Genomic DNA, 12,262 nt, shown 5'->3' with positions numbered 1-12,262 from the left:
TATTTATTTATTTATTGTGTCTCTGGTGCCCAAGCTGTTTGGGTTTGATTTCATGGTATTTTTACCTGGGAGAATTAAATTTTACTGTGACATATACATATATATATATATACCAAATTCTGACGGCCTCTGGGATAAATGATGTATGAATTGACCACAAAATGGACAATATATATATATATATATATATATATATATATATATATATATATATATATATATATATATATATATATATATATATAAATATATATATATTTGTAACTCATCCATGTTTCCCTTCACAAAGCTGGCCTCTATGAACAGGTGGCAAGAAAGAAGCCATTGTTAAAAAGATGTATCTAGAGGCTCTAAGGAGTTTGCGAAAAAGCATCATAATGATACTGCAGCCGTGTGGAAAACGGTTTCTAGTCAGACGAGACAAAAATGAACTTTTTGGTTTAAATCCAAAGTGTTACCTTTGGCGCAAGCCTAAAACTGCACACCACCCAGTCAACACCATCCCTACTGTCAGGCATGGCTGTGGCAGCATCATGTTATGGGGCTGCTTTTCATCAGCAGGGACTGGCAAGCTTGTCAGGATAGAAGGGTCGATGGATGGCACAAAGTACAGGAGAATCCTTTATGAAAACCTGCTTGAGTCGGGCATGAATCTGAAACTGGGTAGGAGATTTGTGTTCCAGTAGGACAATGATCCGAAGCACAAAGCTAAAGCCACACTGGATTGGCTGAATAAGAAGGAATTAAATGTTTTTGAGTGGCCCAGTCAAAGACCTGACTTGAACCCAAATGAACATTTATGGCGAGACTTGAAGATTGCAGTCCATCGACGATCCCCATCAAACTTGGCAGAACTATCGCAATTTCCATGTTGAAATGGGCAAAGCTTTCACCATCTCACTGTGCATACCTGGTAGACTCATGGCAGTCATTGCCACAAAAGGTGCTTCCACCAAGTACTGACCTTAGGGGCTGAATACTTTTGCAACCAGTGAATTTTGTAAACATGTGTACCTGTTTTTTGCAGGTATTCCTGGCATGTAACTTCCTTCAACTATAACAGTGTTTAGTTTGATTTCTTCAGTTATGAACAGAAAAGTTAATTTGGAAAAATTGTTTCGACATAATTCGTAATTCACCTAAATGTGGCGTTATTGGTAGGGGGTGAATACTTTTGCACGCCACTGTATGAGGGAAGTTACAACACTTTTCAAAGTATGCTCCAGCTTTGGACACACTCGTGCTGTCATGGGAGACTTGAAGACCTAGAAGGAAGAAAGAGATTGAAGAGAATGTGGAAGTTGGTTCCAGAGGTGGGAAGAAAGAGGAATAAATAAGTGGAAGTGAGAGATGATTCTGGCACTTTCACTCGGAGAAGCTTGCTGGTAGACCACGCGCCCTGCAAGGGAGTTGGGAGAAAAGCATGGAGAGGACAGAGGTTGTTTTTTTTTGGTTTTTTTTGTATACTGAATCGAGGCTCGTGAAAGAGCTGACATTTACTTCACAAACAAATCTACCAGACAAACAAAATATATAAAAAGAGGGAGCGGAAGACAAAATGGGGAAAGAAGGGGAAGCACACAAACACAACATTTGAGAGCAGGGAGATGTGTGGGAGGGAGAGGGCTTGGGGGGAGGAGGCGTGGGAAGGGGGGGGGGGGGTGGGAGAAGTATAAAACACAAGGACACCAAGGACTTCCAGGACAGAAGTTGGTATTTCAAAAAAGTGGAATTGGGGTGAAATTAGCGGGGGTAGAAAAGATCAAGGTTTTGGATGGGGGAAGATAAGAGATGGTGGTGAACAGCTGTTTTAAAGACCTGGAGGGTGGAGTGGGATTGAAGAGAGTGAGGGAGTTTGTTCCAGAGGCAGGAGAAAAGAGGAATGAAGGAGTGAAGGTGAGCAGAGAGTCTTGATTTTGGCAGTTTAACCATAAGAGGGTTGCAGGCAGATCTTGTGCGACCTGTAGGAATATTTGCGGGACAGAACCCAGAGAGAGTTGGGGGGGGGGGGGGCAAGGCCAGAGAGGAGTCGGTAGAAGACGGAAAGACCACCAACCTGCCTGCGGTGAGTGAGTGAGAGGCCCTTGGAGTTAGCTTCATCGTGGGAGATTATAATGATTCTGAATGCTTTGGTTTCAACAGCGTGAAGACGAGCTAGGTGTGAGGCAGGAGCACCAGCCCAGAGGGGAGAGCAGTATTCCATTGAGCTGTGGATGAAAGCCTTGTATGTGGTGAGGAGCTCAGGTGTGCCAAGGAAGGACTTCGCACGATGGAGGATGCCCAGTCGGCGACTGGCTTTGGAGGCCAGATTTGAAATGTGGTTTTCCCAGGAAAGATCATGGCAGATAGTGAGACCCAAAAGCTTGAGTGACAGAACTTCTTGGAGAGGATTATTCAGAAAGTGGATGGGAGGGTTGTCCAGTCGGTCTTTTCGGAGAGACATCGTAAGAGTGTGAGGTATTTAACAATGGTGAAGGTATTTAACTTCACCAAAATATCAATGGTGAAGAATCACTTAAGAAATTATCTGCTCCGGGTCGAGATTCGAATCTTCACCAAAATGTACTCAATTCTTCCTTATCATTTACCCAACTGGTACATAAAGTTTCGTCCAAATCCGTCAACAACTTTTTGAGATATCCTGTTCACAGACAGACAGACAGGAGTGAAAACATAACTCCCATGCACTTTTGGTGGCGGAGGTAAATATAGTCTCTGGATCTTCACCAAAATCGAATAAATTTGTCCTGGTCACACACCCAACCCAAAAAAGGGGACCGAAAAACAACAACAACCACGGTGCCCGAAAAAGGCCAACCCCCGCTTGCGGGGAAAAATGGCCTCTAAAGGTGGTTACACACCCAACCTGACCACCAAGTTTCCCTCCTTCCAAATTTCCAGTTTTTCCTTCCTGAGTTTCCTCCTGTATCCATCCTGCCCACCCCATTCGTCCTTTCATGCCCCTTTTCCCTCCATTGGTTGTCTATGTCTCCCTCTATCTTACTCTTCAACTCCACTGTTGGCGCTACTTCCCCTTTATCTACTGTTCCTTTTGTTTTGTTGCATCCTGATCCGTTCAGTGCACTTTTCCTTTAATGAGCCTGGACTTTGTATACAAATATTTTTTATTTTTTTTCGAATATGGCCAGAGTGTCAGCGAAAAATAATTAGCCCCCTCTTCTTGAAGGACAATGTGGGGTATTTAACATCCACCAACTAATACGGGCAGACGGGACGCCTTGTTTAACATCCATCTGAGGGATGGCGCACACATAGACATTAGTTGCTAGATGAATTTTAACTTCCCAAAACGATACACAAAAACAGAAGGCATCTGCAATTGGAAACTACCCTCACGTGAGAGCGAAAAAAATGAAACTGTCGAATGATACAATCATGATTTGGGCCATAATTGGTAACATTTAAACTGGTACTGGCCATTCACAGCCACTCTTGACCATGTTGTGGAACGTCGGCCGAGGCCCTAAAAAAAATTTTTTTTTTCTTCCATCCTCACTTTGTCACCTTTACTTGCTTTAAAATTCGTTTTCTCCACAACCGCTTGACCGATGACATTAAACTTTCAGAATAGGAGCACATGCCTTTTTTTTTTTAAATACATTAGGATTGGATGCAAAATGTGGCCGGCGTTCCAAAAATGTCTGTTTTCTGCAGGCATGGGTTGCAGGGTGTTTCACATATCTGGAATAAACGGCATCGGCTTCGCTCGTCCGCAGACGAACGTCTCGATTCAAAACTGGGGAGGAAACAAGGTCAACCAGACTTCAAATTTCCCACAAAGCCAAATTATCATATGGACCAGTCAACATTCATTATACTTCTTCCGAAGGCTAACTTCGTGTAGGATTCCTCACCTTACTGTCTGGAATAGATTAGAATGGCAAATTATTTAATTAGATGTGATTCGACGATTGGTCAACCCCATTCAAACGTCACAATTCTGAGGTAATCGTGATCTTTTCTGACTGTTGGAAGGTTACACTTCGAAGAGTTAATAACCAATGTTGGGAAGATTGCCATGTCTTTGCCTGTATTGTCATGTCAGAAATCATAATCAAAACAAGCATTCTGAGTATTGCGCTGCAATACATGTCCCCTACCGGCAGTCTGTCGTCCGGAAAACTGTTGGGGAAATTCCCAAAGTTCAAAGTGCCATAACTTTGTCAAAAATGATCGAAACGTCGTGAAGTTCGAACTTGATCTGTAACTTATCATGAGGAAACCATGTACTGAGGTTGAAATCATTAGCGTTAAGAGTTTAGAAAAAAAGGTCCGGAAAACTGTTCTTTGCGTGACGGATGGACTGACAGACTGACTGACTGACTGACTGACGGACTGACGGACTGACAGACTGACAGACTGACAGACTGACAGACTGACAGACTGACGGACTGACAGACGGAGGGACGGAGTGCAAACCTATAGTCCCCTCCGGTGTACACCGGTAGGGGACTAATAAAGACCAGTTACTGCACTGTAGTTACAAGAAGGAAGCCAGACATTAACAATACATACACACACACACACACACACACACACACACACACACACACACACACACACACACACACACACACACACACACACACACACACACACAGATACACACACACACAGATACACACACACACACACACACACACACACACACACAAACACATACCTATATACATACACATGTACATATAAGCGCACCTATACAAACACACATACATAGATATATTATTCCTTGTAAAATATATTTTATATTTGAAGATATGAACTATAAGTAATTGATTGGTTTTCCAACTGCCCGGATCATCAGCTGGACATCGTTTTTCATCGAGGTTTCGATCATTTCAGCCCAGAACCTCCAAACGGCGGGTCCACAACCCTGACTGCAGGTCCACATCAGTAGATTACTCACCATCAATGGATCCACAACCTCAAAGTTGTGTCCAGACAGTTAGTCAATGCAGCAATGAAATATCCTTATTCAAACTTGTTTAATTACTACTAGTATTTAATGTATTAACACAAACGAATAACGTAAATCATAAATCACTTTATATAACAATATACTCCTACTAAGCGATAAACACTTTACCTGATAGACATGTCCATTACACAACACCTCCATCCAACCATCGACTCAAACTGCCATTCAAATATTCAAACATATGTATGTAGGTATGTGTATATATTATATATATATATGTGTGTGTGTGTGTGTTTATGTATGTGTGTGTGTATTGTTAATGTCCGGCTTCCTTCTTGTAACTACAGTGCAGTAACTGGTGTTTATTTTGATTATAATAAAGCGCGGCGTTACGCGCGCTGTTTGCGAGCAAGGAGGAAGCGGACAAGCGGTAACTTATAAGCGTCTTTATTTCAGGAGCTCACTGTAACACCAGCGTGCTCCGGGCTGCGCGCCCCGTGTATATCCTCAGGCCACGCCTACCCCTCGGGCGTGGCCGCCGCCCACTTGGTGCGCGGAATGATGTCACCACGCCAGTGGGCTTTTGTGTACGCCACACGCGCCCCCCCAGAATTCCCGCGCACCTGGAGGGCCAGTTTGCGGGGCAAACGGATGACCCGCCCGAAGCGCCCCCTGGCGATCGGCGACGTCCGGGGTGCAGGGATGCCAGGTGGGATGCCCCTGGGATGGGTGCAGGACCGGGGGGCGGCGTGGCAGCGGGGCTGGGCGGTGTCGGGGGTCCGCCCGCAGCGGGGCGGCCCCGACGCGGGGGTCAGGCCACTGGCAGTGGATGGTCCACGTCGAGGTGGGCCGGCATGAGGCGGTCTACAGAAACGCGGTCAGGAGTACCGCCGATGTCCAGGGTGAAGTGCTTCGCCCCGGTCTCCAGCACGCGGAAAAGCCCGTCGTACGGGGGCCGCAGTGGTGCCCGGTGGGCATCGTTGCGGACGAAGATGTACTCCGCCGTGCGAAGCTCCGGGGCGACGGTGGGTGCCCGTGGCATGCCGTTGGCACCGGGGCGAACCTCTGGGCGGTCTCTTGCAGAGTCTTGCAGAGCGGAGCGCTGCTGTGCCGCGGACCATGGTGCCATGGAGTCGGGGAGGAACTCGCCCGCACCCGCAGCGGTTGCCCGAAGACCAACTCCGCCGCGGATGCGCGCAGGTCCTCCTTGGGCGCCGTCCGGAGGCCCAGCAGGACCCAGGGGAGCCTGTCGACCCAGCCGCCGTCGCGGAGGGTGGCCCGGAAGCCGGCCTTCAATGAGCGGTGAAATCGCTCACACAGGCCGTTAGCCTGGGGGTGGTAGGCCGTGGTTCGGTGCAGCCGGACCCCGAGCCCCTGCGCGACCCGCCCCCCAGAGCTCCGAGGTGAACTGGGGGCCACGGTCGGACGAGATGTCTGAGGGGGCGCCGAACCGGGTGACCCAGGGGCGATGAAAGCCTGCGCGACGTCCGCCGCCGTCGTCGACGCCAAGGGCACGGCCTCCGGCCACCGGGTGGTGCGGTCCACCATGGTGAGGATGTGGGTGAAACCCCGCGAGGGGGGCAGAGGTCCCACCAGGTCCACGTGGACATGGTCAAACCGGCGTTCCGGCACCGTGAACGGGGCCAACGGGGCCTGGGTGTGCCGGTGCACCTTGGCGCGCTGGCAAGCGAGGCATGTCTTGGCCCAGCCGCGGACGGCCTTCCGGAGGCCATGCCAGACGAACTTGTCGGCGATCAACCTTTGGGAGGCCCTCGCGCCCGGGTGGGACAGGCCGTGGATGGCGTCAAACACCTGGTGCTGCCAGCCCGCGGGCACGATGGGGCGAGGCCGCCCGAGGGAGACGTCGCACAAGAGGGCCGCGCCCACGCCGTCGAACGGCACCTCGGTGACGCGGAGGCCCGTGACGGCGGTCCGCAAGGCCTGGACGTCGGGGTCAGCGGCCTGGTCCGCTGCCATCCGGGCATAGTCGATGCCGAGGTGGACTGCGTGGGCGACGGCCCGGGAAAGGCAATCCGCCACCGGGTTGTCCTACCCCGCGACGTGCCGGATGTCCGTCGTGTACTCGGACACGGCCGAGAGGTGACGCTGCTGCCGGGCCGACCACGGCTCGGTGACCTTGCCCATCGCGAAGATCAGCGGCTTGTGGTCGACGAAGGCCGTGAACGCACGGCCCTCGAGCAGATGGCGGAAGTGCCTGACCGCCAAGTGAAGCCCGAGCAACTCGCGGTCGAAGGTACTGTAACGGCGTTCGGGCGGGCGAAGCTGCCGGCTAAAGAACGCCAGCGGTTGCCAAGCTCCACGCACCCATTGCTCGTGCACCGCGCCCACCGCGTAGTCCGAGGCGTCGGTGGTGAGGGCGATCGGTGCATCGGGCACCGGGTGCGCGAGCATGGTGGTGTTAGCCAAGGCGAGCTTCGCACCCGTGAACGCCGTGTCCATCTGCTCGGTCCAGGTAACGTCGCCTTTGCCCGGCTTACCTCGGAGAGCGTCGTGCAGGGGGCGCAGGAGCTGGGCGATACGGGGCAGGAACCGATGGTAAAAGTTCACCATGCGCAGGAACTCCTGCAGCCCTCTGATCGTGCGGGGGCACGGAAACCCCTTCACCACCTCCACCTTGGCCGGCAGGGGGACGGCTCCGTGCCTGATGACACGGTGCCCCAGAAAATCGATTACGGCGATGCCAAACCGGCACTTTGCGGGGTTCACAATCAGGCCATGCTGGCCCAGGCGTTCGAAGAGCGTGCGGAGGTGGCGTAGGTGCTCTTCGCGGGACGCGCTGGCGACGAGGATATCGTCCAGGTAGACGTAGACAAAATCCAAGTCGCACAGGACGCTGTCCATCAGTCGCTGGAACGCCTGAGCCGCATTCTTCAGACCGAAGGGCATCCACAGGAACTCGAAGAATCCGAATGGCGTGATGACCGCCGTCTTCGGGACGTCCTCCGGCCTGACGGGGACCTCATGGTAGCCGCGTATGTGGTCCACCTTCGAAAAGAAGGACATGCCCGCCAAACGGGCGGAAAAGTCCTGAATGTGGGGGACGGGGTAGCGGTCGGGAGTGGTGGCGTCATTGAGACGGCGATAGTCCCCGCACGGTCGCCATCCCCCGCCGGGCTTCGGCACAATGTGCAGCGGCGACGCCCAAGCACTCTCCGAGCGCCGAACGATGCCGAGTCGCTCCAGGGTAGCAAACTCCGCTTTTGCCACCGCCAGGTTCGTCGGCTCGAGGCGGCGTGCCCGGGCATAGACCGGTGGCCCGACGGTGGGGATGTGATGGGCCACCCCATGCTTGACGGCCCCCCACCGAGAAGGTGGGCCGCGTGAGGGCCGGGAAGCCGGCGAGGAGGCGGGTGAATTCGTCCGCTGCCGGAAGCGTACAGATCAACGTGGCCGGAACCGAACTGTTCGGCACGCCGCTTGGCAAGCCGCTCGGTAAGCCGCTCGTTGAGCTGCTCGACGATCTGGGCAGCGCACAAGCGAGCAAGCTGAACGTCTCGGCCTGGACAAGACGTCTGCGCTTTACGTCGACCAGGAGCCCATTAGCGCACAGGAAGTCCGCGCCAAGCAGTGCCATGGGCACGTCGGCGGTGACGAACGTCCATCGGAAAACCTGCCCTCCGAACCGCAGAGAGAGGCAGGATTTTCCGTACGTACGGATGGGCGTCCCGTTCGCGGCAAGCAGCACGGGGCCCCCGCCCACGGCGTGCTTGTCTGACGTACCGGCGGGAACGACACTCACCTGCGCTCCCGTGTCGCACAGGTAACGGCGCCCGGATAAGGTGTCCGTTATGAACAGCAGGCTGCTCGAACGGCCGGTGCTCATCGCCATCATTGAGCGCCGGCCCGGGCGTTTCCCGACCTGTTGAAGGAGCATGGCGGATGACACTGCCGAGCCTCATGGCCGAACTTGGCGTGGAACCAGCACCAGGTGGTGGAGCTGGAGGAGTGCGGCTGGCTCCGCCAGGCCGGTGGAGTTGGCGGTGTTCCCCGCGGTGGCGGTTTTCGCCGCGGAGGTGGCGGGGCGTGGCGGCGGTCACGAGGTGCGTATCAGCATGCTGCGTATGCTGTGTAAGCTGATGCTGTGGATCAGCAGCATCAGCCTCGAGGTCCGTGACGGCCGCACTGACTCTCGCCCGCGTGTCCGCAGCCGCGAAGTACCTGTCTGCCTCGGCTGCCAATGCTTGGGGTTCCGTTAGCACGGTCCCGGCCAACGCGAGGCGAACCTGCGCTGGAAGTTGGCGACGGAAAAGCGCCCGGAATAGAGAACCGTGGGCTTCGTCGCCCAACAGTGACAACATATGGTCCATTCGGACTGACGGGCGCGTGTCGCCGAGCTCGGGGAGATCCAGGAGGCGGTTGGCCCTTGCGTCGTCCGTGAGGCCGAATGTGGCTAGGAGTAGCCGCTTGAGTGCCTCGTACTTGTGGCCGTCCGGTGGGTGGCGAAGGACGGACACAACTCGAGCGGCTGTGCCGGGCCCGAGGGAGGCGACGACGTGGCAGTAGCGCGTGTCGTCGCCGGTGAGGCGCCGAAGCTGAAATTGGGCTTCGGCTTGGACGAACCAGACTTCGGCCTGGGCCTCCCAAAATTCGGGAAGTTTGATGAAGTTGGCCATGGCAATGGCGTCGTGTGTGGAAGGATCGCTCCGGCAGATCCAACGTCGAGGGTCACCAGTAAAGCGCGGCGTTATGCGCGCTGCTTGCGAGCAAGGAGGAAGCGGACAAGCAGTAACTTATAAGCGTCTTTATTTCAGGAGCTCACTGTAACACTATCGCGCTCCGGGCTGCGCGCCCCGTGTATATCCTCAGGCCACGCCTACCCCTCGGGCGTGGCCGCCGCCCACTTGGTGCGCGGAATGATGTCACCACGCCAGTGGGCTTTCATGTCCGCCACAATAATACATTTTATACATACTATTTTTCCCTCCATACCCCCAATATTTAATACTTATATCAAATGCAATGCAATAGGATTTAAGGAGGAGGGGTGAGATGGGAGAATTTAAGTAAAAAGGAGGGCGGGGAGATTTGAAGGGGAGAGGTGAGGAGGGAGTATTGAAGGGGAGGGGTGAGGGTGGAGTTTGGGAGGGGAGGGGTGAGGGGAGATTTGAATGTGAGGTGGGAGTTTAGGAGGGGAGGGGCGAGGAGGAAGTATTGAGGGTGAGGGTGGAGTTTGGGAGGGAGGATGGAGTTTGGGAGGGGTGGGGGGAGATTTGAAGGGGAGGGGTGAGGAGGGAGTATTGAAGGGGAGGAGTGAGGGTGGAGTTTGGGAGGGGAGGGGTGAGGGGAGATTTCAACAGGAGGGGTGAGGCAGAGATTTCAACATGAGGAGTGAGGAGGGGGAGATTTGAGCTGGAGAGGCAAGGGGGGAGTTTAGGAGGGGAGGGGCGAGGAGGAAGTATTGAAGGGGAGGGGTGAGGATGGAGTTTGGGAGGGGAGGGGGGAGATTTGAACTGGAGGGGTGAGGCGGGAGTTTAGGAGGGGAGGGCGAGGAGGGAGTTTAGGGGTGGAGGGGTGAGGAGGGAGTTCAGGAGGGGAGGGGCGAGGAAGGAGTATTGAAGGGGAGGAGTGAGGGGCGTTTTGAATGGGAGGGGGGAGGATGGACTTTTGGAGGGAAGTAGGGGGTGGTTTCGGAAGTGGAGGGGGGAGATTTGAACGGGAGGGGTGAGGAAGGAGTTTAAGAGGGGAGGGTGGTTTTTTCGGAGGGGAGGTGTGACTTGGGATTGTCGTAAGTGTTGCAGGATTAATGGAAAACGAACATTTATTGCAAAATGAGTTTCTTGTGATTTTCAAGTCAGAGATCCGTTTGAAAACGTTAAGGGAGCGGATGGAATACAGGTGAGTTTAGGGAATGTAAAAAAGGAAGAACTGTAAGAGAACTTCTTCATTTTAATTTTGAAGCAACTCATTTACTCAAACTTTCGTGTTCCTACTTCCATGAATCCCAATTCCTTTTCCGCAGAAAAAAAGGTTTACAAAGAATGGAGTCTCCAAGAAAATGGAACTGTACCTCTGTAAACCCTTTGGATTGTGATTTTTACCATCTGCGTCAAAGCTGGTTTTACGTTGTATATGTTGCCATCTCAATCACCGGCTTGCTGGAGAATGCAGTTGCCCTGTGGGTCATCTTGAGAAGGTTTTCACTGCAACGTGTCCCAGAAATGATCCTCGTCAGTCTCGTCGCCTCGGACATTCTCCTGCTGTCGGTGCTGCTCGTATGGACCGGCAGCGCCAAGGCACAACGTCTGGACTCACCGGACCTGCTTGCAATGTACAACGTGGACATTGGCTGGGTCGGTGTCATATACCAGTTGCTGACCGTTTTTGGCCTTCAGGCGAGTGCGTTGTCACTGGCGTGCTTCGGGGCCAACCGTTGTTTGGTCCTGCTCAAAGATCGACGCTTCGCTGCATGGACATCACCTGGTCGCGTACGCATGACGGTGATTTCCACATGGCTGTTGGCCGCCATTACTGCATTCCCACTTGGTTTGAGCGGAGTACTCATGCAGACTGGTGACGAGGAGGCTGCTAACAAACTGTTGCTCCTTCGACTGCTTGCACTGTTTTTCCTTGGCTTCGCAATCCCATTGGCTTTCATCGCAATTGCTCACTGCCTCGTGGTGAGACAGTTGCATGATTTGAACGAAACGACCAACGGATGTAAGTTTAGATCTTCGGAGCGGCTTGCTCGAGGAGTGATCTTTACTTTTGTGTGTTGCACTTCGCCGTACCAGGTTTATATCCTAGTTCGGATCTTCTGCTGGATCGGTACGTTTCCCGAGGACCACCTGAAAAAATGGGAGATCATTCTCTTATCCGATGTAGCCTTTGCACTTACCTCCCTCAACAGCTGCATCAACCCCTTGGTGTACAGCCTGGCAAGTTCTAAATTCCGACAGGCCCTCATTTCAATGATTCAAGGCTGCGCCTCTGCTTGCGATACTGATCATGCTTCTGGCGTTTCTCCCAACTCCTTCACAATGAACTTGCGAACGCCCACACCACCTACAGGTCCATAGAGAGTCATAGACGATGCAACCAACAACCGTGTGCTGCATATCCATGACGATGCGTGCTCATTAAATGCCATATACAGTGCATTCAGAAAGTATTCAGACCCCTTCACTTTTTTCACATTTTGTGATGTTGCAGCCTTATGCTGAAATCGTTTAAATTCATTCTTTCCCTCATCAATCTACACTCAATACCCCATAATGACAAAGAGAAAACAGGATTTTAGAAAGTTTTGCAAATTTATTAAAAAGAAAAAACTGAAATATCACATTGACATAAGTATTCAGACCC

At 52.7% G+C, this 12,262-nt stretch overlaps 1 protein-coding gene across 1 annotated transcript; it reads left to right on the top strand.

The window, feature by feature from the left end:
• Positions 1-10,938: 10,938 nt before the first annotated feature.
• On the top strand, positions 10,939-11,976 carry LOC137414325 (G-protein coupled receptor 183-B-like). The gene has a single exon (XM_068100126.2). The coding sequence runs from the start codon at positions 10,939-10,941 to the stop codon at positions 11,974-11,976; it is 1,038 nt and encodes a 345-aa protein (XP_067956227.2).
• Positions 11,977-12,262: the final 286 nt, after the last annotated feature.

The sequence above is a fragment of the Myxine glutinosa genome, chromosome 1 (assembly GCF_964187855.1).
Source record: "Myxine glutinosa chromosome 1, kmMyxGlut1.1, whole genome shotgun sequence".
In the NCBI taxonomy this organism is placed as follows: domain Eukaryota; kingdom Metazoa; phylum Chordata; class Myxini; order Myxiniformes; family Myxinidae; genus Myxine; species Myxine glutinosa.
The sequence above is the reverse complement of the archived record's forward strand: the minus strand, read 5'-3'. Positions and strand labels throughout refer to the sequence as shown.

What these genes read in the sequence shown, in the direction of transcription:
- LOC137414325 (XM_068100126.2), top strand. Translation starts at nt 10,939, where the DNA reads ATGGAGTCTCCAAGAAAATGGAACTGTACCTCTGTAAACCCTTTGGAT.